This window comes from Protopterus annectens, chromosome 2.part1, assembly GCF_019279795.1.
Source record: "Protopterus annectens isolate FY-2018-M chromosome 2.part1, PAN1.0, whole genome shotgun sequence".
Taxonomy (NCBI): domain Eukaryota; kingdom Metazoa; phylum Chordata; order Ceratodontiformes; family Protopteridae; genus Protopterus; species Protopterus annectens.
Window position 1 is genome coordinate 1,508,965,306 of NC_056729.1, and position 27,667 is coordinate 1,508,992,972.

Consider the following 27,667-nt stretch of genomic DNA (forward strand, 5'->3'; position numbering starts at 1 on the left):
GTTCCACATTATGAGGGCTAGTGTTCCTCATTTTGGAGATGGAAGGGTGAGAGCTATGACCAAACCGCCTGCAAGTTGAAATGCCATTTCTCCTGTTAACCACCAGTAAGCAAGTTTCTCCTGCAGTTAATGCACACAAACCACAGAATTTCTCCTGCCTGCAAGTTGAAATGCCATTTATCTAACACTAGCACATATATGCGCATAACAGTTGTTAACCTGCCGACTGTTAAGAGTAAACGTAATTCACACACACAACACACCACAGATTTTCTCCTGCTGTTAATGTATTGAAATACATTTTTTACGTGGAGACTGGAGTTGAAATGTCATTTCTCTAACACTAGAGCATGTAGGCACATAGCAGCCATTAACGGCTTACCTAGAGTTGAAATGCCATTTGTCTAATACTAGAGGATATATGCACATAGCAGCTGCAGCCATTAACTTGCTGCAAAGAATAAATGTAACACACACACACAGACTTTCTTCTGCCGTTAATGTACTGAAATTGAAATACATTTTTTACCTGGATGGAGGAGAAGCCGGGAAGAGCCGGGGGAATAAAGAAGAACACAGACCCTGCAAGTAAATTGGCTGGGCAGTGTCAAGAGCCTGACATCATCGCACCCTGCATGTGATGACGTCAGGAGTAAAAAAAAAACAAAAAAACAATGTAAAGGGGCCACTCGGTAATTCTTGGCACCCCAATATTTTGCCCTTAAAACTGTTATTTACTGAGGAACGCGGTACGGTTGAGAGGTATGATAGACGTGTATATTGACAAGTGCAATGAACAACTCTTTCCAGAAGATAATATGAACTCAGACTATGTGCCCCCCACACCCCCTTACTTTATATTCTAACTCCAGGATCACACTACAGTGGAGAAAAGGCCATATATCACTTTTGACTAAATGAGTTTTCAATGAAGTGAGCTTTCAGTGGTGTGCCTGGTGAACACAGTTTCAACCAAATGTGTTTTCAACCAAAGAATAGGGACCCATATATTATTGAGGTCATGCAAGCTTGGAGAAAAGTGAACCAATGTAAAAGAATAAACTCATGTCTGTTCATCATGTGGATCACTGCTACAGTAGCCTTAGCTATATGGGATTTATCCAGCCAAGGATATAACAGTCAACCAGCTCCCAAAGCTTCAGGGCACCTTTCATGTGCCCAAATTGTCAGGCAGCTCGATCTGAACTGGCTAAAAGACAAGTTTGGGCACAAAGCACATTAGAGATTTACTGTCGCCAAAGAGTATGGTCCTCTGAGACTTTTGAGAATCAATGATTGGCTTGTGCTTTCCTTTGCTGGGCAGATAAGCTCCCTTTGGGGGGGGGGACTTTCACTTTCTTAATTTTGTTGATGTTTTATTACTTTCCTTTTCAGGAAAAAAAGTTATTTTAAATATAGGAGTGTTGTGTTTTAATGGACCATCTCAAGACTGCACTGTACTTTTAAACAGAACACTCATTTTTTCTGTCAGTTTAAAAGTAGTGTAAATTAGCTGAAATTTTTTTTTCGGTGGAGACATGAGAGGCTGGCATATTGTTTTAAAATGCTTTTTACTGTGTTTATTTTTTTCCAAAAAAGTAACTTTTCTGAATTGGTAATGTTTAATGGCAATTGCTATTTGACTTCCCCAGGAAAAGAAGCACCATTTTTGGCTTGATCAAGAAACAGACTAAGCTTGCACCACAGCAGGCTAGCAATTTCCCTCAGCTGCAATTGGGTGACTCTACTGTATCCATTTGTTGTACCTCATACCACTCATCCTTTACAGCCACTGTGGACCAGGGGTTAGCCATGTTCTCTGTGGCTGTTGGGGTCCCCTCAATAGGTAATGGAGAGCAACTCTTGTCGGTCCTGGGACAGGGGACAGGAAAGGTTTACCTGTTGTGTCAGAATGCTGTGCTCATTTCTGGGGAAGCTACTCTTGCCATTAGTAACACAGTTGGCCTTATTTTTCTGTCACAGAGAAACAGAAAAACAAGCAGGTATCTATTCCTCCTCAATTTTCTTTGGATTGGAGTAGCTTACTGAGTCAGGATTTAAGTAGTTTTTGACAAAAGAAAGAGAAATTCCTCTTTTCTTGAAAAGATTCAAGATTCTGAATCTGAAGAGGAAGGTGAAAGGATGGCAACATTTTTTCCCCATAGACTTCTGATTCAGACTCAGAGGAGAGCTTAGTTTCTGATTTTCTGTCTGGTGGTTTCTCTTTCTATGACACTATTTGCTAGAACTTGCCAGATTTTTCAATAGGAGAACACCGAGGTTTCTCAGTCCCTCAGAAAATACTATCAGTTGTTACAGAGGGATTTTCCAGAACCTACAACCATTCCTCCTGTTCTGTCTTCTTTAGAGGATGTGTGTGTTACTGCCTGCAGTTTATCATGATAGTCAGCCAGCTGCCCCTAAAAACGCAAAATAGGATGCATAAAATTCCTGAATCTTTTACATTTCTATGCACTATCCCCACACCAGACCCAACAGCTATAGATGTAGCTAATCCCACTGTTGCTAAGCTAATTGAATCTTTCTGATAAGGATGGGAAAATTATTGATAAGTATGGGGATAAAGTATATACTTCTACAACTTTGATTTTCAGAATTTTGAATTGTCATGCTCATATATGTTAAAGTTTGTTCTGGCAAATTGTGAAAGTATGAGGAATGTTTTATCTGCAGTATCCTCTTGTAAGCATACCTCTCAACCTCTTAGCCCAAGAAATCTGGACAAAGCCTGAGATAATGGGGGGGAGGGGGGGGCAAAGGCCCCAAAATAGGGACATATTTTAAATATTGCTCATAAATTTAGAAAGTAGCTAAAATAACAGGGTTTGTGGTAAAATGGATTTTCTAAAGGATATAAAGTCTGAAACTCAAATATTTGTCATTATTTAGTGATTTAATTCCTCAGATAATCCCAGTGATTTGCCAGAACGCCACAAATTTTATAAAGAATGGACTAACATTTTGAGGCAAAAATCTGGACATTTGAGAGGTATGCTTGTGAGAGAAAAAAATCTGATTTAAATAACTTCTTCTGTTGCGCAGGTCACTACTCATTGTTTACAGTGTGTGTATGACTCGGGTGATATTTCTAACAGGGGCTATGAGGCCACTGGTACCGTTTTTAGAGGCTTGCTCAATTGCATTCTCAGATCCTCACAGATGATGATAAAAATAAGATTTTAAATTCCCCTTTAGATAGAAGTTTATTTTTTGTCCCCTCTGTTGTAGAGGTAGTCAAAAAGTGTGATGAAAGGGGTAAGCTGTTCCAGGGAATTTCCAAGATTTTGCAGCCCTCATTTTCTAAGGGATTCTTTAACCCCTCATCTAGTTTTGACAAAAATAAATAAATAAAATAAACAGTCTCAACAAAATACAGGTAAACAACTTTAAGAAGAAATGGTAAGGGAGCTTCAAAAAAGAACCCTCAAACCACCCAAAACCAAGGACAATCCAACAAGTCTGAATGACTGCTCAATCAGAACTTTTGACCCAACCCTAGCGCATTTTTTTATTCCAGAAAATCTGAACCTCCATTTTTCTTTTTGGCAACAGATTGATTTCCACAAACAAGTTCTGAAAATCATTCATCAAGGTTACAGATGGCAGTGGGAAGGAACTCCTCCTTTCTAGGGGCTCATGTCTCATCGTCGAGATCAAGCTGTTTTGTTTCTGTCAGATGTTCATCGTGTTACACTGCTGCAGTCATTACACTTGGGTTATCCTGCCATCAGGCGGTGCCTCAGTCGGCCAGAGTTCCAAAGTCTTGGTCCGGCATCGGTTGCTGTCGCTTCTTCCCTGACGTCAGTGCGCCAGGGGTATATAAGATGCAGCCGACGCCATTTTCTTCAGTCTTTCTTGCCGCGCGGTGCCCGAAGCAAAAGCAGTTTGCATGTGCCGGTCGGTCGACTCCTGAGATTTTCATTCCGAATCCAGAACCGACGTCTTCTACAAAGCTAAGTACCCCATTGGGGAAACTTTTTCTTGCTGCAGACCGATGTCAGTAAAAGTTAATAATTGCATTTCTTGTGGGAAGCAAATACCTCATAAGGATTTCCATTCTTATTGTATCCCATGTCTAGGCCCAGACCACGACGTCACAGGTTGTCGGTTTTGTGCTAGGTTTAACAAGCGCACTATTAAACGTCGGTTTGATTTTGCCCGACATTATTTTGGCAGAAAATTCAATTACACCATGCCGTCGGAACAACCGACGACCGGGATTCACAAAAAGCGCAAAGACAAGGACAGGCATCCGAGGCCCAAAACTGACGACGAAGCCTCTTCTAGGCCAGTCGCCGATTATCCGGTTTTCAGCGAGGTGCCTTTTCAGCCCCTGCTGACCGCTTCTTTGGAACCACAGGCCACCTCTGACTCCCACGTGGAGCTAGCTGAGCCTTCGGATACACCAGATTTACGGCCTACCGAGACTAACCCTTCAGAGGGATCCAGAGCAGCTGAACAACCTGCAGCTTCAGAGGGTGTTTTCAGACCTACTCAGTTAACCATTAAATCTTCTGCTAAGTCTAAAACCTCTTTAAAAACAAAGATACAACTTCAACATTCACCAGGACGGGCCTCCATGCCTAAGAAACAAATGCTCAAAATGGCCGAAGACTTAATTACTCTGATCAGAGGGTCCCACCCTCCTCCTGATAAAAGGCCTAGGCAGGATGCAGACTATGACTCATCCAACCAGGTGTCCATCTCTTCAGATTCATCCTCAGACCAAGGATACTCTTTACCCCCTTATGAGGATTCTGATGCTGAGGAATCAATTCCTTCAGCCTCTCCACCAAAGGACTGCTCCTTTGGGGAAACCTTACATACCATGAGGAAGCATTTCCATTGGGAGGGCCAGGATTATTCAGAATCCAAGAAAAGGCTCAGAGATTTTCTTTTATTACCTCAACACAGACCCCTTGCTATTCCACCAGTGTTAGATATTGTGGATGATGTGTATTCTGAATCCAGTTTAAATCCTGATTCTTTACCTCCTGCTCCAGTTAAGCCAGACAGATACTACAGAGTCCCTGACTCTCACAAATTTCTTTATAAAAGCCCTGTTGCTGACCCTGAAACTATTTTCCAGGGTCCCAAAGGGGTAAAGGCCTCTACAGCAAATAATCCAGTTCCCTCTGACAGAGATTCCAGAGCATTAGACAGATGGGGGAAGAAAGTATATACATCTGCAACTTTGGCAGTGAGGGCCTTAAATTGCCAGTTTCACATGCTTAAATATCAGCAATTTTTGATGTCTCAGTTGAAACAAAAAATGCTTCCAAATTCAGATCTTCCTAACTATAAGGAAATGCAGGATTTATTGCATGCAGCTGAACAAGTGGGAAAACATACTTTGCAGTGTGGTTTTGATTCATTAGAGGCTTCTTGTAGAGCAGCAGTTACAGGGTCTGTCATTAGAAGACATGCTTGGTTAAAAGAGCAGACTTTACCAGATCATGTTAAAGCAAAATTATTGGATGCACCTTTGCAGCAGGATGTTTTATTTGGAGTTAAGGCAGAAGAGGTATTAAAGAAAATGGAGGATAAGGCAAAATCTATGCAAATGGTGAAAGATTTCTTACAGGTTCAGCCACCTCGATTTAGCAGAAATTGGCAAAAGAAAAATTGGTCCTTTCCAGTTTCAGACAGACCTCAAAGGGGCAGATACAGACATCCAAGAGGCAGAGGTCAACCACAAGGTTCCTACAGTCCTCGACAATGGGGTGCTTCAACCCAGAAAGAAGGGGAAGACAGGCCTCAACCTTATAAAAAACAGCCGCAATGACTTCCCACTACAGCTACCAAGCACTTCTCTCTTGGCAGCCCCCTTGGGGGGAAAACTGGCACTTTTCTGTCACAATTGGCATATGATCACCAAAGACAAATGGGTTCACAATATTGTATCTCAAGGCTACAGGTTCCACTTTCACACTCTGCCAAGGTTAAAAGGAATGCCAAATCTGCCACCAAATCAATGGGCAGAGGCTCAAAGACAGATTACAGCACTCATGGACATGAGAGCTATTCAAAAGGTACCAACACAGGAGCAAGGACAAGGATTTCACTCAAGACTCTTTCTGGTTCCCAGAAAGGACAAAGCCTGGAGGCCCATTCTGGATCTTTCTTCTCTAAATACTTACCTGGATGTTCCAAACTTCAAACACTACAGCAGCTTCTTCCCATGCTGGGCAAGAAAGCTTGGCTCGTAACTTTGGACCCCAAGGAGGCATACCTGCATGTCCCTATCAGACAAAATTGCAGAAGATACCTCAGATTCTTAGCTGGTTCAATGCATTACCAATTCTCTGCACTGCCCTTTGGCTTATCTAATGCGCCCAGGGTCTTTACAAAATGCCTGGCACCAGTAATTGCATTTTGCAGACAAAAAGGAATTCAAATTTACCCATACTTGGACAACTGCCTTATTCAAGCAGAGAGCAAAGACATTCTTCTAAAGCATCTGGCGTTTGTAAAAAGATTGCTAATTTGCCTAGGGTACACAGTAAACAAAAAGAAGTCAAAACTAGTGCCCTTACAAGATATAATATTCCTGGGTGCCAGCTTAAATACAATGGCCCAGATGGCTTATCTCACGCCAGACAAGCAAGGACAACTGACTCAATATTTCCAATTGATGGCAACAAAAACCCAACTCCCTGCAAGAAAAATTCTGCAGGCCTTGGGGTACATGGCATCTTGCATACTACTAATTCCATATGCCAGACTGCATATGAGGAAACTACAATGGTACCTAAAGCGTGTCTGGTCTCAAAACTGTCACAGTTTGGAAACAGCAATACCACTTATTCCTTGCCTTCAACAGGAGTTTCGATGGTGGGCTCAAGCCTGTCACCTCAACAAGGGACAGCCTTTCTCTCAACCCACAGCCAGGTAAACACTGACAACAGATGCTTCGGATTACGCCTGGGGAGCACACATGGCATGAAAATGTATTCTGGGCAAGTGGCCCGCAGAACAAAGGCATCTTCACATCAACCAAAAAGAGATGCTAGCTGTACAAAATGCCCTTATAGCTTTCAAGGACCTTCTGCATCCAGGACAACTACTACTAAAGACAGACAACACCACAGTTATGTGGTACATAAACAAGCAAGGGGGCACTCATTCATATCCCCTCTGCAGACAAGCCATGACCTTGTGGAACACAGCTCTAACCTATCAAGTTCATCTGCAAGCACAATTCCTGCCAGGAGAGAAAAACACACTGGCAGACAACTTAAGCAGAACCATCATGGATCCGCATAAGTGGAAATTACATCCACAAATATTCAGAATGATAACACAAAAATGATGGAGCCCGGACATAGATCTGTTTGCATCCCCAATGAATTGCCAGCTACAGAAATTCTGCACAAGGACTTACCACTTACCACCCACAAGCATGGAAAGTGGATGCCCTCTCATTCAGCTGGAAAAACCTACAAGTATATGCTTTCCCACAACTACCTCTTCTTTCAAAGGTACTCCTAAAAGCCAGACAAGAAAAGCCAAAGATGATCCTGATTGCCCCAGACTGGCCATGCCAGCACTGGTACCCAATTTAAAGAACTTAGCACAAGGTCCACCATGGATTTTACCTCAAATCCCACATCTTCTGACTCAGCAAAACAATCAGATACTTCACAGCCAGTTCAAGACTTTAAACCTGGCTGCATGAAAGATTTCTTAGTCAAGCAAGCAGTGCCTCTCTCCAAAGCTGTTCATTCTGGAGGCCAGAAGGCCTAGCACCAGGAAAGCCTATTCGGATAAATGGAAGAGATTCTGTGCCTGGAACCAGGCTCACAGCCCTGACCCTCTTGTCCCAAATATTCCTCAGATACTACAATACTTAACTGAGATGCTGGACAAAGGCCTCTCCTTTTCATCCATTAAGATCCACGCCTCTGCCATCTCTGCTCATTACAACACAGACCCATCAATTTTTTCTAATCCTTTGCTAAAACAGTACCTCAGAGGGGCTAAAAACATAAGACCGCCCCGTAGAGCACCAACTCAAACTTGGGACCTCAACTTCGTCTTGGAAAAAATAACTTTACCTCCTTTTGAGCCAGCTAACTCAGCAGACTTAAAATATGTCTTTTGGAAAACTGCTCTGCTCCTGGCAATAACCTCAGTGGAACCTTTCATCATTTTCCACCAAGACAGGGTGTCTTTAAGAACAAACCCTACTTTTATGCCAAAGGTGGTATCAAGTGTGGCTCTAAACCAAACTATTCACTTGCCAACTTTTTATCCAAATCCACAGAATAAAGGGGAGAGACTTCTGCATTCCTTGGAGATACACAGGCAGTTACGCTTCTACTTGGACAAAACGAAAGCTTTCAGGAAAACTGAGCAATTGTTTGTAGCATATGCTGCAGGAGCACAGAGAAAAGCCATTTCAAAACAGACCATTTCAAAATGGGTAGGGCACTGTATACGATTCTGCTATACACACCATGGGAAAGCTGTACCTAACAGCATTAGGTCTCATTCCACCAGGGCAACAGCCACTTCAACTGCCTACCTCAGAGGAGTACCTACCAAGGACATTTTGGAAGCAGCAACTTGGAGTTCTGTACATACCTTCACTAAGCATTGCCATCTGCCTCTTTATTCTAAATCCAGAGCTGGCTTTGCCACTGCAGTGCTGCAGGGCCTTATAGCCACCCCAATGCCTTATAGAACCAGCCACCCTACCTCAGCTTTGGGATTCTACCCAAGTGTAATGACTGCAGCAGTGTAACACAATGAACATAGTACAGTTTTGTACCTACCATAAATGTAGATGTTCGAGTGCATACACTGCTGCAGTCTAGGTTACCCTCCCTCCTTCCCCTCTTCCTTGCTGGTACATACCTAAGCCTTCTACCCTTTGCTACCTGTGGAGAGTATTTGCTGGTAACTGAAAGTTTTTGATTGCTTTTCTTATGTATGTTTTATTAGCAATTTACATTGCCTACCTTTTTGGGGGCACCTGACATCTGGGGCAAGAAAAACTGAAGAAAATGGCGTCGGCTGCATCTTATATACCCCTGGTGCACTGACATCAGGGAAGAAGCGACAGCAACCAATGCCGGACCAAGACTTTGGAACTCTGGCTGACTGAGGGACCCCCTGATGGCAGGATAACCCAAGTGTAATGACTGCAGCAGTGTATACAGTCGAACAGCTACATTTATGGTAGGTACAAAACTGTACTTTCTTTATCATATGCTATCCCAAGAAGTAATATAACCAGTTCCTTCTTCCTAGTTGGGAAAGGGTTTTTATTCAAGGATGTTCCTAGTGTCAAAGAAAGAAAAGGCTTGGGGACCAGTTCTGGATCTTTCTTTCTTTCCTAAACCTATTTATGATATTGTCCAAATTCAAAATGGCACTTCACAACCTTAACTCTTCTTCCTCTTTAAAGTTTCCTGGCAACACTTCCTATTCATCCTAACTTTAGACATTTCTTAAGGTTTTCTGTGTATGGGTCACATTATTAGTTATCTGCCTTATCATTTGGACTATCCACTGCACCAACAGTGTCCACAAGGTTTTCTAGCTCCAGTTATAGCTCATTGCAGGCTATAGGATATCCACAGTTTTGCATATTTAGATGACTTGCTTATTTTTGTAGAGTCTTTTTCAAAGTGTCAAGAATTTCTCTCTTGAGTGAGTTCTCTCTTACACAAGATGAGATACCAAGGGAACATTCAAAAGTCTTTCTTCACAGCTTCACACAGGATTGTGTTCCTGGGAAGTCAACTGGACACCTCCGTTCAAAGAGCTTTTCTTCCACAGGAAACTATCTCTAAGGTTTTGCACTCGAATTTCAGTCACTGCAGGGAACACTTCAGGATTTTGGGACTCACAGCTGCTGTGATTCACATGATAACCCTGGCAAGACTCCACATGAGAAAGATACAGTAGAATCTGAAATCTGTTTGATACCAGTATCAACACCCATTATCTTTTCAAATCCCAGTTCTGGGGTTTGTCAGAAGAGAAATATTTTGGTAGAGACAACAGATATTCTAAAATCCAGGTTTCGTGTTCTCTCTCTGTACTGCCAAGAAGTCAGTCACCACAGATTCTTCGGACTTTGCTTGAGGAGCAGTTTCAGGAAGTGCAGTGTGTGTGGAATTCAATATCAAGAAGATGCTACCTGATCAAGGCACTCAGTTCTCAGGTTTGGGAGGGTGGCCTAATGGTTAAGGTGTTTGCCTTACAAACACAAGGTGCAGGGTTTGAGTCTCACAAGGGATAACTGGCTAGGCTTAAAATGTCTCGCAAGGGCAGTTAGCCTAGTACTAACCTATGAACCAAAATCATCTTTGGTCCCCGGGACCTCTTCAGGTGGTTACAGACAATGCTGCAGTCATGTGGTAAATCAACAAGCAAGAGGGAACTAAGTCATACCCCCCTTGCAGACTAGTCATGTTAGTTTGGAATATAGCTTCACAGCACATTCTCACTTTACAGGCATTCCATCAGAGCAAACTTGTGTGGTCAACAAGCTGAGCAGGACCAAGGCAGAACATCATTAATGGAAACTTGATTGAGGTTCTTCCATGATTTATACATAAAATTTAATAGGTTCATAGGTTCATATGTTCATACTAGGCTATCTGCCCTAGGGCATTTATAAGCCTAGAAAGTGTGTGTTTGGCTTTCGCCACCCTTTGAATTGAGTTTACTGTGCCCTTTTTAAGGTTAGTTTACTGTGCCTCTGTCTAGTAGTGACACAGAAGTAATCCCTGGGGTAAACCTATGATCTCCAATCCACTCGTCAAGATTCCTCTTGAAGAGAGTCAGTGAGGGGCTCTGCCTAACATGTACTGGGATTCGATTCCAGAGTGAAGGGAGCCTCTGGGTTATGAATCTGTCCCTCCAGCATGTCGTATTTATTTCTGTTCTGAGGTTCAAGTCCCTCAAGCGCGTAGCTCTAAGGGATTTGGATTTTCTGAGGTGGAGCATGTCCATTAATTCCGGGTTGGACGTAGCTTTATACGTCAGGCATAGATCGCCTCTAAGTAGGCGGTATGCAATTGAGTAGAGCTGGAGTTTCTTTAACCGAGTAGCATATGGCATCTGTTTAAGTCCCTTGATCCTCTTTGTGAGGTACTTTTGAGGTCTTTCTAGTTGCTGCAGGTGTTGGGTAAGGTACATCCCAAATGGGGCATTGTATTCTATTATGGGCCTGATGAGGGATGAATAAAGGGGCACGATGACCTCTCTTGATCTATATGCGAATCCTTTCATGATAAGGTGGGCTATATAGAAGGTCTTTTTAACCACTTTGGCAATGTGGTTGTCAAAGGAGAGATTACTATCGACTTGGGTCCCCAGGCCCCTAATTACTTCCTCCGTACTTAATGGGTTACCACCTATGTGGTTATTTGTGGGCACTTTGTTTTTGCCAAAGGGTATGACTATACACTTTTTGGCGTTTAGCTTTAGGCCATGGCTCTGGCACCAGTTATCCGACTCAGTGAGACCCTTTTGAAGGATGCTTGTGTCAGCTGGAGAGTCAATTATGGCGTCCAGTTTGCAGTCATCTGCGAACTTGGTCAGCCACAGTCCTCCCGTGTTAGCCTGTACCTCAGAAAAATATATACCGAACAAGAGAGGTCCCAGGACTGAGCCTTGTGGGATGCCACTTGTAACTGGTTTCGAGTCTGACATGGCTCCAGCAATTCTGACTCTGTGGGTTCTGTCTTTTCTCTTTTTTTCGTTTCTTTGGACAAGAATGTTCCTATATGTTTTTCCACCCTTTCCACTAATATCATTGGTAATTCCAAAGATTCAGAAGGAATCCCCCAAGACCACTGTGGTAACTCCCTTCTGGCTCAGTCAACCATGGTTCTCTCTTCTTTTGGAAATGGCTAGGGGCAATTACCACGTGCTTTCTCACAGACTGGATCTACTCACACAAGAACTGTGGTGTTTGATACACCCCAACATCAATCAACTTCAGTTGACTGCATGATATGGTGTTAATTCCTTTAGGCACCTCTTTACTGAGGACATGCAGCAAGTACTAATGGAGGCAAGAATGCCTGCTACTAGAAAGTCGTATATTACCAATGGAAAAGGTTTTCTAGTTGGTGCTAAGAACATAACCAGCACCTATTCAGGGCTAGTTGTTTTCTGGTTCTACAATATTTTTGTGAGTTACTATCTTATGACCTTTCTTATTCCTCTTTCAAGGTTAATTTATCAGCCATTTCAACATATCTGCCCATAGATCCTCCTCTTTCAATGCAGTGTCATGTCTAAATGTTCTGAAAGGGTTTTTGCATAAGAAGTCTCCAAGAAAACAAATGGCCCCTCCATGGAATCTTAATTTTGTGTTAGAGAAGCTAATACTTTCTCCATTTCAAGCATCTAACCTGGCTGACTTGAGTTATTTAACACAGAAAACAGTAATTCTGATAGCTGTGATCTCTGGAAGAAGGGTATCTGAGTTGCAAGCTGTTATGCTGAGACAACCCTATCTCTTTTTCCATAGGAACATGGTTTGAAAACTAATCCTTTTTATGCCTAAAGTGGTATAAAACAGAATTTCCAAATGGTTGTCTAAGGCTGTTACGTTTTGTTATATTCACCACAGCAAAACTATTCCATGCAGGGTCAAGGCCAACTTTACCAGTGCCTTGGTTTCATCTAGGGCTTTTTGGAAAGGGTTGGGTTCTAGAAATATTCTAGAAGCTGCTACTTTATAAGCTTGATTCCTTTTGTAGGTCCAGATCAAGCTTTGCTAGGACCATTCTCAGGGGCTGTTGGACTCTTCTCCTTCCACCTCCCAGATGTAGTTAGCTATGGTAGCTTGCAACTCCCCCTCTAATATCACCCGGGAGTGTCCGACTAGATGTAGGTCCATTTTCAGCGGAGGCCCGGGGAGAAAAGCTCCACAGTTAAAATATACAGACAGTAGTTACATTAGATTTACATAGCAATTAACAATTTGATTAACATAGCAATTAACAATTACAAACATAGTTACAGATGAAGACCATAGTACATCAGTAGACAACTAGAATCTTTATCTGCAAAGTACATAACAGACATTAACAATTGTTACAATAAAAAGTTCCTGCTGTATAATAAGTAGTAGGCTTATGAGCATCCAAGCTTGCTCTAATCAAGGTAATTAGTGGGGTGGAAAGAAAGGTAGTGGGTGGATGATATTAGAGTGGGAGTTGCAAGAGCATAGCCAGCATGTTTTTAGGTGTGCTTTTAGTAAAGTTGTGAAGTGGGTGCATGATGGTACAGAGGTAATTGTGGGTGGGAGGGAGTTCCATAATTTGGCTATGGCACAAGAGAATAGTGCTTCACCAGCTGAGTTATTAGCTTTAGTGATCTGCAAGTGATTTTTGTTGCTGGATCTTAGTGGTCTGGTGGTGCGATAGGGTTGGAGTAGATTCTGGAGGGATGGGACATTTAGTGGATGGTTTACTAGTTTGTGGGCGAATGTGAGTTGATACCATTGAAGGAGGTGAGGGAGTACAAGCCAGCCCAGTTCAGCAAGTGAGAAACAGTGGTGACTACAGTAGAATGCCCCTGTGGCGAATTTGGCGATTTTGTTGTAGCAGGTCTCTAGCTTGTTTAGATCACATTGCCTTAGGTTGGTATATATTGGAGAGGCATAAAGTAGGGTGGAGATAAGGTGGGAATTTGCTACTGAAATCTTTGCTGCTTTGGTGAGAAATTGCTTATTTCTGTATAACGCTCCTAGTTTTTTGTGGACTTTTTTTATGGTCATGGATATGTGAATGTCAACTTTTAGTTTATTGTCTATTTCCACTCCTAGCAATTTGGTGTGTTCTGTTGGGTGTATAGTGGTGTTGTCTTTTGCTGTGATGTTAAAGTGAGAGTTGTTTTGAGTATGTTTGGTGGGTTGGAAGATGAGTAGTTTAGTTTTGTTTGGGTTGAGTGTTAATTGGGCATCGGATAACCAGGTTTCAACAGAGGAAAAGTCTTCCTGTGTGACTTTTTGCATTTTGGGTAGGGACTGGGCTGAGCAGATGATGGTTGAGTCATCTGCGTATTGTATGAATGTGCCATGTTTGGTGGCAGAGGCTAGATTATTGGTGAAAATAGGGAAGAGTAGGGGTCCAAGGATGGATCCTTGGGGAACCCCTATAGAGACAGGTAGTTGGGGAGATATGTCATTCTGCCATACAACGGATTGTTGGTGTTCAGACAGGTAACTTTGAAACCAGTTCATGACTGATTGAGGGAAGGATAGGTTATTGAGGACAGAGATGAGTTGCTTGTGTGGGACCATGTCAAATGCTTTAGATAGGTCTAGGAAAATAGCAGAGGAGAGATAGCCATTGTTTTTATGCTGAAGGATAGTGTTAGTAAAGGAGAGTAAGGCAGTGGTGGTGCTATGGGTTGGTCAGAAACCATGCTGAGTATTGGAAAGGAGGTTGCTAGTAAGGAGGTAGTTTGAGACCTGAGAGTGAATGCATCTCTCTAGTATTTTGGAGAGTGGAGAGAGAATAGCTATGGGGTGGTAATTGGCTAGTTCTGTGAAGGGGCCGCCTTTGTGGAGGAGAATTATATGTGATACTTTCCATAGTGTGGGAACGTAACTTTCTGACAGAGATCGGTTAATTAAGATGGATACTGGGTAGGCCAGAGCATTAGCTGCAATTTGTAGGTATTCACTTGGGAGGATGTCTGCTGCTAATTTGGTGGGCTTAAGTTTAGTTAAGAGTTTTTTATGTTGGAAGTAGGTACAGGAGAAAAAGTGAAGGCAGTGGGGAGATTACCAGTTGAAGGTGTGGGTTGGAGGGGAGGGGGGTTGTGTTGTTTAGCTATGGTTTGTGTGAAGTGTGTGTTGAATGAGGTAGCAGTATTTTCGGAGGAGTGAGGGATGTTAGGAGGAGGGGTACTGACTTTACCTGGGTGGAGGATGGAGTTTATGGAGGACCAGAATTGTTTGTGGCTGTGTTGGTAGGAGTCTAGGGCAGACTGGTAGTATTGGAATTTGTCCTGTTTTATTAGCTTTTTGACTATTGCGTAGTTCTAGGAATTTCTGTCTAGTTGAGGGGGTTTTCGTTTTGCACCAGTGCTCCCAAGCATTATCCCTATTTTTCATTTCTGACTTAGTGGTTTTCTGTAGCCATGGGGAGGGTTGTGCTTTGGTTCTGGAAAGTCTTATGGGGGCATGGTAATTAAGGATGCATAGGAAGATAGTATTAAAAAATTCAACTGCGTCATCAAGATTGAGGTACTTTAGAGGATGCCAGTTACATTCTTTGAGGGATGAGATGAATGCGAGTTGGTTAAAGTTTAGTTTTGTACGTATTTGATGGTAGATGACAGGTTTAGCTTGGTATAGGCATTTTGTGAGTAGGAATGTTGGGGAGTGATCACTGAGGCTATCTGATGAGCAGCCTGCTATATATGACTGGGGGCTCTTACTGACTAGTATCCAATCCAGGGTAGTGTGCTTGTTGGAGTTTTTATTTATCCTGGTTGGTGACTGGACTAGTTGGGTGAAGCCATGAAGGTTTACATGATGGGTTGGATGGTTGCCAGAACAGGACTGCCAGTCAATATTGAAATCACCTAAAATTATAGTTTCTTGGGGGAGATGGTGGGTAGACCAACTGAGGAGGTTTTCTAGAGGAGGGATGTTTTGGCCAGGTGGGACGTAGCATCCAATTATGTTGATGGTTTTGTTTTGGTTTATTTTTGAGGTTGGTATATATTATTTCTTCATTGCCTATTTGTGGAGCTGATGATTTTAAGATCTGGATGTTTAGATGCTGTGTAAATATTATAGCTACACCACCTCCTTTCTTGTTTAGCTGGTCTACTCTTGGTATGCCGTAACCGGTAGGGAGGATTTGCTGACTGGTAATGTGAGGTGTTAGCCAGGTTTCTGTCAGGATGACTATATCAGGGGAGTACAAGTCTATGGTGGCATGGAGTTCATGGACTTTGTTGGATATACTTCTAATATTTAGGATTAGTAGAAGGAAGTCACTTGGCTTTCTGTTGGCTGTGATATGGGAGAAGTTGTGGTTTCTAGTCTGATTATGAGGATTGGGGTTGGAGATGGTAGGGCCAGGGTTGGGGTGGATGTCTCCACTTAGGGCTAGTTTTGATATGCATGAGGTTATTAGTCTTCTCAGTTTTTGAATGTGTTTGTTTATTAGGGAAACTTTATCATTGTGCTCTATGGGTGATAGGTATGGTGGGAGGGTTACTATGTTAAGTTGTAGTGATGCTTTATGTTTGAGTAATATAGTTGCTAGAATATGAGGGGGTTGCATAGGGATGGTTCTTGAGTTGGTGGGAGAGGAGCTGAGTGAGGGTGAGACATGAGTGGTGGTGTAAGTAGTAGTACAGTGGTAGTGGTTGAGTGGGGGAATGATGGAGTTTTGGTAGGATGTAAGATATGCAAGGAGAGTGCATGCAGTGAGCATAGGTATGGTATGCTTATACATGTTAGCTGAGGATGAGTGATAGTAGTGGGAAGATGGAGGAGGTAGTGTTGGGTTTAGTGCCATGGTTGGCTATTGGCAAACTGGGAGGGGTTTGTGAGTGTAATAAAGGTAGGACCACTGGGGGTGGGAGGGAATGAGGGCAGGGTGGGGAGTGAAGCAGGTAGAGACCCTGTTAGATGCTCTTATGAGGGGGCTGCAAACAATCAGGTAGCAGAGTAAACTGATAAAAGAACATATGATAGTGAATGTGGAGACTCAGGTAGGTACCCTGTATTTCCACAAACTATCAGTTAGTTGTGCCCAAGTTCAGGCAGTTTTAATAAAGTTTTATGGCAGAGCCGAGCATGAGGTGCTCAAAGGATGGTTGTAGTTTTAAAAATGGTGCCTGCCACAAGTAATATTTATTAATTTTGGGATTGGCTTAAGGTAATAAACAGGGAAGGGGGAGGGGGAGAACAAGGGCGTGAGCAGGCAGTTCTTTTGTACTGCTGCTAATGAGCCAAAGCAAAGACAAGTTTGTGTTTAAGAAACAATCAGAACTCACCAAGGACTGCTCTGAAAACTGTAAGTCATTTCTTAACAATTTCTCAGGTGGAAAAACAGGATAACCTTCTATCAGTAGGCTACTGTGGTCTCAGTTTAAATTAAGAAACACACAGTATTTAACAGTTATGGATACTATTTGCTAACAGAAGGTAATAAGAGAGAAAATTGAAGATGAGTGTGTGTGTGTGGGGGGGGGGGGGGCTGCCTACAAGCCAAAGCAGAGTGCTCTCCAGGGGATAATGAATATTGGCTCAAACAGGTAGACACATACTCAAAGTTAACTTTAGCTGTTTGTGGAGAGTTCAGACCCGGACTGCGCTTTTCTTATAAGAATGATAAAGGTGGTACCGCAGTTGAATACTTAGAGTGGTGTTAAGTTCAAAGTTAACTTTAGCTGTTTGCAGACAGTTCAGACCCGGACTGCGCTTTTCTTATAAGAATGATAAAGGTGGTACCGCAGTTGAATACTTAGAGTGGTGTTAGGTTCAAAGTTAACTTTAGCTGTTTGCAGACAGTTCAGACCCTGACTGCGCTTTTCTTATAAGAATGATAAAGGTGATACCACAGTTGAATACTTAGAGTGGTGTTAGGTTCAAAGTTAACTTTAGCTGTTTGCAGACATTTCAGACCCGGACTGCGCTTTTCTTATAAGAATGATAAAGGTGGTACCGCAGTTGAATACTTAGAGTGGTGTTAGGTTCAAAGCTAACTTTAGCTGTTTGCAGACAGTTCAGACCCGGACTGCACTTTTCTTATAAGAATGATAAAGGTGGTACCGCAGTTGAATACTTAGAGTGGTGTTAGGTTTAAAGTTAACTTTAGCTGTTTGCAGACAGTTCAGACCCGGACTGTACTTTTCTTATAAGAATGATAAAGGTGGTACCGCAGTTGAATACCTAGAGTGGTGTTAGGTTCAAAGTTAACTTTAGCTGTTTGCAGACAGTTCAGACCTGGACTGCACTTTTCTTATAAGAATGATAAAGGTGGTACCGCAGTTCAGTACTTAGAGTGGTGTTAGGTTGGAGAGACACTGAGCTCCTCATGGGGCCTGTAGCAGAGTGGATTGTAGTCTTGATTGAGCAGATCTTTCTTTGTAAGGAAGCCAACTTGCTCTCTGTAAAGTGATGCTTAGAGCTTAGAGCTAGAAAGATGACCCTGCACATTCTGTTTTTTCTAAGGTTTGCAGGGTAGAGCGGTTTTGACCTGATGAGGTAGTAAGTAGGAGGCCATATTCAGTTTGAGAAAGAACAGTTTTACTGATGACCAGATTTTTTTTATGCGGTAAACATCAAGATATTTTTTAACAAATGCAAGATGAGCAATGATCTTGCCATGAAAGAGGCAGTGTGATGCTGGAAAGAGATATACAAGTGTAACTACATGCCAAAACAATGAAAACTAAGAACTGTTTAGCAGGGCATATCACTTGCAAAAATAATGTTCCAGTAATTGTTTACAATGATAGGCCTATTCTAGGTACTAAGGGCATGCCTTTAGTTTTAACCAGGCTGATTATGAGCTATGTGGAAGTGAACCATGCTTCGCATTTTGGTAGGCTGTATGAGGTAGCTAATGAGTAATTTGTGATGACTCCCATATCATCAGTGCACATGATAATGTTCAGGAAATGCAGCCTGGGTGAAATGGAGTCTAAATAGAGAATAAAAGATGGACAAGGCAGTAGACAATTTCCAGTTCACAGAAGTAGTTGCCAGTTTTGACTTTGAGGGAGCATCAGGAAAGACAGTTTGTGAACCATGCATAAGTCTTTAAACAAGACCCATACAAGAAAGTGATTGTATTAAGAGAGAATGAAAAATGTACGTCAGAAGCCCTTTTGAAGTCTGTAGACAAAACACTTATAACCCAATGTCCTACAGTACTCTCAAAATGTGGTTATGTAGAGGCAATATGGCAGTCTTAGTACAAAGTCCATGCCTGACTCAATGTTGAACTAATAGGGTGTTTAGTTGATCTTCTGAAGTAGAAAAGATACAGTGTTTTAATGATTTTTTCAAGACAGGTAGAAGAGAGTAAAGGCCCATCAGATCCAGCTTCATATAGGCCCATTTCAATCCTAAATCATGATTATAAAGTGTTTATGTCTGTAATGGCTAAACGAATGACAAAGTGACAAAGGTGATGTCAAAATTGATAGACATGGATCAGTGTGGTTTTGTGGAGGGGAGGCAAATAATTAACAACATTAACAGAACATTGATGATCCAGAGGGAAGTTGATGTAAGAAAATACCACTGCTGCTGGCAGGTCTTGATGCCGAGAAAGCATTTGATGGAGTAAGCTGGGAGTTTTTGAGCAGGGTAATTGAAGCATTTGCATTCCCTGATAAAATTATAATATTGATTAGGAGGTTATATGAGGGATTAGAGGCGAAAATTAAAATTGGTAGGTTCCTCTCTGATAATTTCTGTTTGAGCAGAGGAACCAGGCAAGGCTGTCCTCTTTCCTCATTTTTATTTGCACTATATTTAGAACCATTGGCAAAGACTCAGAATTCAAGGATGTAATTGGTATGGTAGTCAAGAAAAGCTGGCTGTATTTGCAGATGATATTATTTTATACCTGATAAAACCAGAAAATGGCATTTTAGTATTGTGGAATATTTTGATGCAGTTTCACATCTTTTCGGGATTTGAAATTAATAAATGTAAAACAAAGGCAATAGCTGTAAATTATGTACCCACACACGGATTGGTTCAGGAATATCCATATTTACAAGACATGATAAATTAAGTGCTTAGGAATATGGATTAAAAAGGATTCTGGTGTGACAGCTAAGGATATGTGGGAAGAGACTAAACAAAAGATAATACAAAAACTGAGAAAATGGAAGCTCTGATATATGGATATGGATAGCAAGATACAAGCAGTTAAAATGTCTGTAGTTCCTTTAGTTTTATATACATGTCAGGCATAGTTTTATCAACCAGAGGAGAAGTTGTATATAGCAATTAATAATGAACTGAAGGATTTTATCTGGAAGGGGAAAACAGCAAGAGTCTAGTAGGATAGGCTGATTCTTCCAAATGAACTAGGCTTTTTTGGATTACCTGATTTGAAAGGGTATTTCAGAGCTACACAGTTAAGGCTGCTGTACATAGCACAAGCAAAAACATATAATTCAAAGTGGAAAGGGATGATGAAACAGGGATGAAGCCTAAGAAACAAGAAGAGATTGGGATTTTGGATGCATATCCTTGAGGAGAATAACAATAACCAGGCAGAATATTATTTTCATAAAGTAGCAGAAAGCATTTTAAGAACTAAGCTAACATGGGAATGAAGAATGGATATTCTGCTGACAGGGGTGACTGCAATTAGGGATACAGACAATAGGCAAGAGGGGGCTGGAATTTATTGGAGAAAACTGGTAAAATAACCAAGCTATTGGGAGCAAATAATTAGAGAGGGAAAGGTAATAGAATGGGAAGAGGCCAAGAATTTATTTGGACTGCTGGTTAGAGATTGCCTTCCCTATCAAGGATCGATATCAGAGTATAGACAGAAAGAAAGAAATAGGGGAATCCTAAGTAAAAGACCAGCACTGGTGGAGTTTTTAATAGAATCTAGAATAGAAGCTGCTGTTAAAAAAGGAATACTTAGTAGAGTATATAAAATTTATTTATTTTATTTATTTATTTCAGTTTGATTACCGGGGAAGTCCACTGGGTCAAGAAGAACCCATTTTCAGTGGAGGCCTGGGGAGAAAAGCTCCAAAGGCAGTACAACCAATGCAATCTTTAAGAAGAATACAAGACATAATACAAACAGCAAGAAAACAAAGTAAGACACTGCAAATTCAAATTACAATAGAAAGTACTCACAGTAAGAATATTTTAAAATGTATATTTACAATAGAATGTAGACACAGTAAGAACATTGAAAATGCAAATTTACAATACACTGCAAGAATTTATAGGACACAGCAAAAGTTAAAAATTAGTCAAAATAATTTTTTTTTTTGCTAACTATTCAATATTGTCATCCATACAGTGAAGTTAGAGCCTGCTAAAAACATAGCTAGAGTTTGAGTGTATAAAGGTGCAGGAGTACAGGGGCTTAGTCTAGGGGAACCTTGGGATTAAGTAGGGTGAAAGGGTAATATTGCAGGATAACTATAAGAATCAAAAAGGATTGGGAAGGGAGACTGGATAAGCAATCACAAAGAAACAATTGGGGTGATATATATGTCTCCGAAATACGCAACAAAGTCTAGAAGATTTCAGAGCTCTGCTTGGAAGTGGTTACAAACGTATTTTTATACCCCAAATACTCCAAAGAATTTTTCCTTAGGTGGATAGCAAATGTTGGAGATGTGATAAGGAAGAAAGAGGTAATTGGGAACATATTTTCTGGGGGTGTAATGAGTTGGCAGACTGTAAAGATTCCCTGCAGATATACTGGGTGAGCAAATTGGTATAAGTAAGGAAATTATTTTTTGAGCTAGTCGCCTCACAGTAAGATGCTGTCTGGTTCGATTCTCAGCTAGAGCGTCTTCTGCGTGGAGACATGCGTGAATGGGCGTACCTTCGTTGAAGGTTGTGTGTCAGGCCTGGCAAGCCGGTACGTAAAAATCAACTGCCAATCATTAGCGGACCGGAGTTCCGCTGTGGCGACCCCTAACCGAGAAAAGCCGAAAGACACGAACGAATACAGAACTGGAATTACCCAGACATAGTAAGGCCTTGCTGAGTCTAATTATGGTGGCTGCCAAAAAGCAATTGCTAGAAAATGGAAATCAAAGTCTAAAGCAATTTTACTAGAGGTAGTGAGTATAGTAACAGAGATAAAACAACTGGAATTAGGTTCTTTAGAAAAGGGTAGGAACAAATCACTTGGGGAAAAAAATGTGAATTGTGGGAACAACACATGCAGAGGAGGAACAAGGTTTAAAAGAAGGCAGGATTTGAATGAGCTATGTAATGTCTGACTGACGATGACTTGGATAGATTAGAAGTGATGTGTAATGTTTGCAACTACAATTATGTCAATGTAGTTTGTGATGTATAATGTTTGCAACTAAAGTTATGTCAATATGGTTTCTTTTTATTTATATAAATTTATGATTGGCTATGTCATTATGTGTTACTTTAATAAAGATGTTTTTTGTTTAAAAAAATAAAAAAGGGGTAGATGAAAAATTAGTTAATAGTTCAAAATATAAACAGCAGTAGGAATTGCAGGAATAAGAATCTCTGTAAGAGGGTGATCTCCTGGCCCACTTTCAACTATTTAACTAATTCTAAAACATGCTGGTCTCTTAAATAATATCTGCACAAGATATCAGTTATTGGCAGCAAACCTTACACCAAGTTTATGAGTGGTACATGGAAAATTTAACAAGAGGGACAGTACTTAAACCACTAGCATGATTACCTATTTAGAACACTTAAATTGACTTAAATAACATTTAAGGTGTCTGCATTCAATAAAATTCCATCATTTTAACTTTAAACTGCCCATGAAATCATTTTTTACGCTAACTATTTTTCTGTTAGTAGCATTTGCAGTACTGTAAAATATGGTGTTACCTTAACATCCTGTATAACCCTGTGTGTTTACTGTTTGGAGAGTACATGATTGTCAGCTTGACTTTTTTTTGCATTGTTATATACTTTTATAATACTTCCGTTACACTGTTATTTTTACATTGAGCTCATTTAATTGGGAGTTTTGTAAAAGTGTTCCTGCAACCTGGTTTACAAATGAATGAGTAAATACAGGGTAGTAACATTCCACTCATCCATGCTACCATAGTTTTATGCAAGTGTGAATATTTACAATATCCTGGGTAATATAACAATTAAAAACACCCAGAGGTCCAGTAAATTGAATGTGAAAAATACTTCTGCTCTGCTTCATGATATGTGTAAACATAATATAACCACAGTAGTGGGCATACACGTTTCATGCAAAGTAATGGCTGAGCAGTGAATGATTGCCGGTTCCTAAAAAAAGTCATAATTGACTTCATAAGTGTGTAAGAAATTTGCTGATAATTGACTTCATAAGTGTGTAAGAAATTTGCTGATAAAAACAAGGTTTCATAAATATGGGGAAAATAATTGTTTCAGAAGCTGTGCACTGTAGACAGTATTTCAGATTTTTCTACTTACAGTGCACTACACTGTTTATTTAATTCCTGTAACATGTTTAGCATTAAGCTACTGTCTGCTCTCTTTTAATGTCCTTAATATGGCAACTCACATTTCTTTTTTTTTTTTTTGTATGTTCTAGCACTGGATGATGGTGTTGAGATTGTCACTGGTCGTCAACCTGTAATTCGCCCTATCCCACAGATCACTCTGCTGCAGGATGCACAAGCTCTTACCCAGAGCATCTATGAAGACTATTATGATGAAGAAGCTGAAGCCAGAGGAGAACATACTGTTGTGGAGAAATTTAGTAAGAATACACTGCAGCTTACAATGTCTTATGTTGCAGTGTGCATTGACAGATTTTTCATTTTAAAAGGGAATGGTAACCAGGAAAACTATGTGAATATTTTATAAATAAAAATTTCAGATTTAACTTGTTCATTCAAATAGTGCAGAGCAATTGTCAACTGATTTATTTCAGTTTTTGCTTGCCAACTTGTTTTACTGTTACAGATGATATAATTGTAGAGGGTGTAGAATGGGATGTTAAAATAGAAAAACTTACATTTTTGTAATTTACATCATACTTAAATGGGTATATTGTCCTCCATGAGCGATATACATTACCTGTAGAATGTATTTAATGAGAAGATAAATATTGTCAGGTGAAAGGTAATAATATTTTCTAGCTCATTCTTGTGAAAACTAGATTTAAGGGAAGACGCAGTAATATAGAGTTATTCTTTACCGTATTGTCACAAGCCATTTCTGCACTAGAACATCAGAGTAACCTGTAAAGCAAACAAAAAGATGTGGGTAATGAATGGGTGAAGTACATGAAAAGGTATGGAAATGCTCCATAACAGAACAACACTGTAGACTATGCAGATTGATCTTACAGCAGAAATAGACTACTTAGCTAACAGCTTTTTTCCCACATAACAATTTTGTTGTTTCTCTCCAAGCATTCATGAAGTATGTCAAGCTTTTAGCCACAAAACCTTTTTCAAGAAGTCTGCATTGATCATCTGTTTTATTTATGTAGAATACAAATCCTTAAATGTGTCTTTTTCGCTGCCCAAAAAAAAAGGATGTTGCTTCAAATCCACCAGCTCTCTACATGTTCAGTACTTAATATAACCAGAATTTTGTCATTTTACATTAGAATTCCTTCAGTGCAGGGTTGTAGCAGTGTTAAAGAAGAATGAGGTTCATTCAATCATCTATTTGTTGGAATTAAAACCATAAAAGTACATACTACAGAAATGATGTGTCTGGAAAAAGTATGGTACTAGCAGAGGCCTTGGTTTATATCTCTTCACTTTGTGAGCAAAGACAGTACTGTATCTCATTAGCAATGTTGTCTGTTTGTTGTTTTATTTTAGTTTGTCTAGATAACACCTTTGGTCATGACTGCAGCCTGAAATGTGAAGATTGCATTAATGGAGGCGTGTGCAATGCCCAGGGGGATGGCTGTGATTGTCCAGATGGCTGGACTGGAATTCGCTGTAATCAAAGTGAGTATTGTTTTATATATATATATATATATATATATATATATATATATATATATTTTTTTTTTTTTAACTCCATATGATGCTGTAAGTCATTAGCATGATGTCTGTGCAAAACCAATGTTTGTATTGACGTGTGATTCAAATATTAGCTCTGCATATTTCAGACGTATTGGTATTTATGTATTGTAGTTTGGGTTGCTCAAGTGTATGTTTCAATGGATGGAAGTGTTGCCGTTCTTAGTAGTTTTCTGGCAGATGCAACTCTTCCTCTCATCCTTACTAACAAATTCTAAAGTATTTGGGAGCTTTTCTCCCCAGGCCTCTGCTGAAAACGGGTTCTTGACCCAGTCGAACTGTCCCAGTAAACAAATGTTAAATAAATAAAATGTTTGAAAATAGACTTTGTGGGCACCAGTCTACAGTTTTCCTATTACAGTTTTAGGTGTAAGCATACCAGCGACCACAGGTCTGCACTTACCAGGAAAATTAGTAACTAGTCTTTATAGTCCAATATGTAGTGCCACTATTGACTTCTACAGTGTGTGTGTGTGTGTGTGTGTGTGTGCGCGCGCGCGCACGCGCAGGCACATATATGTGCATATTCAGTTATACAAGGGGAGCAGTGTACAATGTAGGATTGTAGACACTAGTAGACATTATCCTTTACCTGCTTCACTTCTGCCAATTCCACAGGAGGACTGCATACTCTGATATCTTGTTCATTTTTATTGAATTGTATTCTTACATTATTTGTTCTGTTCTTTGTTATCTCTGTTAACTAGAGTGTAGCTAACTTGGTCATATGCTGTTTACAACACAATAAATAAATAAACTGATAAATGGCTGCTTCATTCTTTTATTTGATACTGCCTTACTATTAGTGTATAGTAATGTAGTTGTTCTTAGCAAACAAACACTATAAAGCAGGTAGTCAAAGATAAGTGGCATATCAGACAGTAGGCAAATGATCAAAACACAGGAGTAATTAAAAAAATAATTAAATAAAACATTGGTGTAAAAACTGAACATTTGTCTCTATGAATATGTGAAATTAATTTCCAAATCTTAAAGAATGAAAACAAAAATGTTACTGTTCTCAAGCATGGTTATTTTTAAGGTGAAGGAAAATGGAAGTATATCAATTAAAACAGAAGGAAATGGGTAGGCCAGGCAGAAGAGATAGCTAATTCTATCAAGAAGGAAGATAAATTAAAAAAAAAGAGGCAAGAAAGAAACTTAAAAAAAAAGTCATGGGCTTAACAAGCTCCCAAACAAATAATTTTGTTTATGAAGGAAGAGGAAGGGGTATTTGTCACCATTGTGTAGGACAAGGGATTAACCTATGTCCTCTGTCAGAGGAAAGTTTACTGAAAAACAACTAAACAGATAATGACACACAAAGTCTCAGGAAACTAAAGGGAGCATTGGTAGTACTACTAACTTTTGTAATAAATAATTGGTAGATATGGTTCCTGATGACTTGAAGAGGGTAGATGTGATTCCCTTCAAAAATGGGGGATCAAAGCCCAGAGCAGAACTACTGATATGTAAATTACTTCTAAAGGAAATAATTTAAATATACCTAAAGTCAGTAGGGCACTGGACCCAAGGCAGCATAAACTCACATCACGAAATGCATGCCAAATAAATCTTAATAATTTATAAGACAAATATACACAAAATGAAAACATAATATGATTATCAAATACAGTTACGCTGATGGTAATGGCAAACTTGCTGATCTAATGTTGTCCATTTTTGTCTCATTCAGCTGTTGGGATTTTGATCCTGTCTCAGCACTTTTAAACATTTAGATCCAGGGCTCTGATTCCCCCTACCCATAATTCCCTTTCCTTCTTCAGATTATCTCAGATCTCATTTGTCACGTGATCTGAACATTCGCAATGGTTGTGATCTCCATTGTGATGATAAGTCTTTTAAAAATATTATGATTATTATTATAGTCTTAGCTGGTGCTTTGCACCTTTCCTTCCCTACACATTTTCCTTTTGGCGACTTTAGTCACCATTTAAATATAATATATATATGTATTATTTATATATGTATACATATATATATATATATATATATATATATATATATATATATATATATATATGCACACATATATTTTATATATATATATATATATATATATATATATATAAAATGTAGGTTTAAATAGATATTTGCATAGTCTTTAGATTTTAAATTTATACATTTTCCTTTTGGCGACTTTAGTCACCATTTAAATATAATACATATATATATAAATATATATATATATGTATATATATTTTATATATATATATATATATATATATATATATATATATATATATATATATATATATAGATATATATATATTATATATATATATATATATATATATATAGGTTCATAGGTTCATAGGTTTATACTAGGCTATCTGCCCTAAGGCATTTATAAGCCTAGCCCAAATTTTGTGGCTTACGCCACCCCTTATATGAAAAATACTGTGCCCATTAGTTTGTTGTGCCTCTGTCCAGCAGTGACACAGATATGATTCCCCGGGTAAACCTACGATCTCCCATCCACAGGTCTAGATTTCTCTTGAACAGAGTCAGCGAGGTGCTCTGCCTCACATGGACCGGGATTTTATTCCACAGCATAGGGAGTCTCTGAGTGATAAATCTATCCCTCCAGCACGTCCTATTTATAGCCGTGCTAAGGTTTAAGTCGCTTGCTCTAGTGGTTTTGGTGGATTTGGATTTTTTGAGGTGGAGCATGTCCATTAATTCCGGGTTGGACATGGCCTTGTATGTCAGGCACATGTCACCTCTGAGCAGACGGTATGTGACTGAATAGAGCTGGAGTTTCTTCAATCTGGCAGCATATGACAGATTTTGGAGTCCCTTTATCCTTTTGGTGAGGAACTTTTGAGGTCTCTCCAATTGCTGCAGATGTCGGGTGAGATACATCCCGAATGAGGCATTGTACTCGATCATTGGTCTGATAAGTGAAGAGTACAGG

At 40.0% G+C, this 27,667-nt stretch overlaps 1 protein-coding gene across 1 annotated transcript in view; it reads left to right on the forward strand.

Moving 5' to 3' along the window:
• Positions 1-27,667, forward strand: part of MEGF6 (multiple EGF like domains 6) — a 2,184,612-nt gene that overhangs the window by 815,715 nt on the left and 1,341,230 nt on the right. The window contains exons 9-10 of the mRNA XM_044062967.1: positions 23,277-23,444; positions 24,523-24,654. Of these exons, the coding sequence (XP_043918902.1) occupies positions 23,277-23,444; positions 24,523-24,654 (300 nt within the window). The remainder of the gene's footprint in view (positions 1-23,276; positions 23,445-24,522; positions 24,655-27,667) is intronic.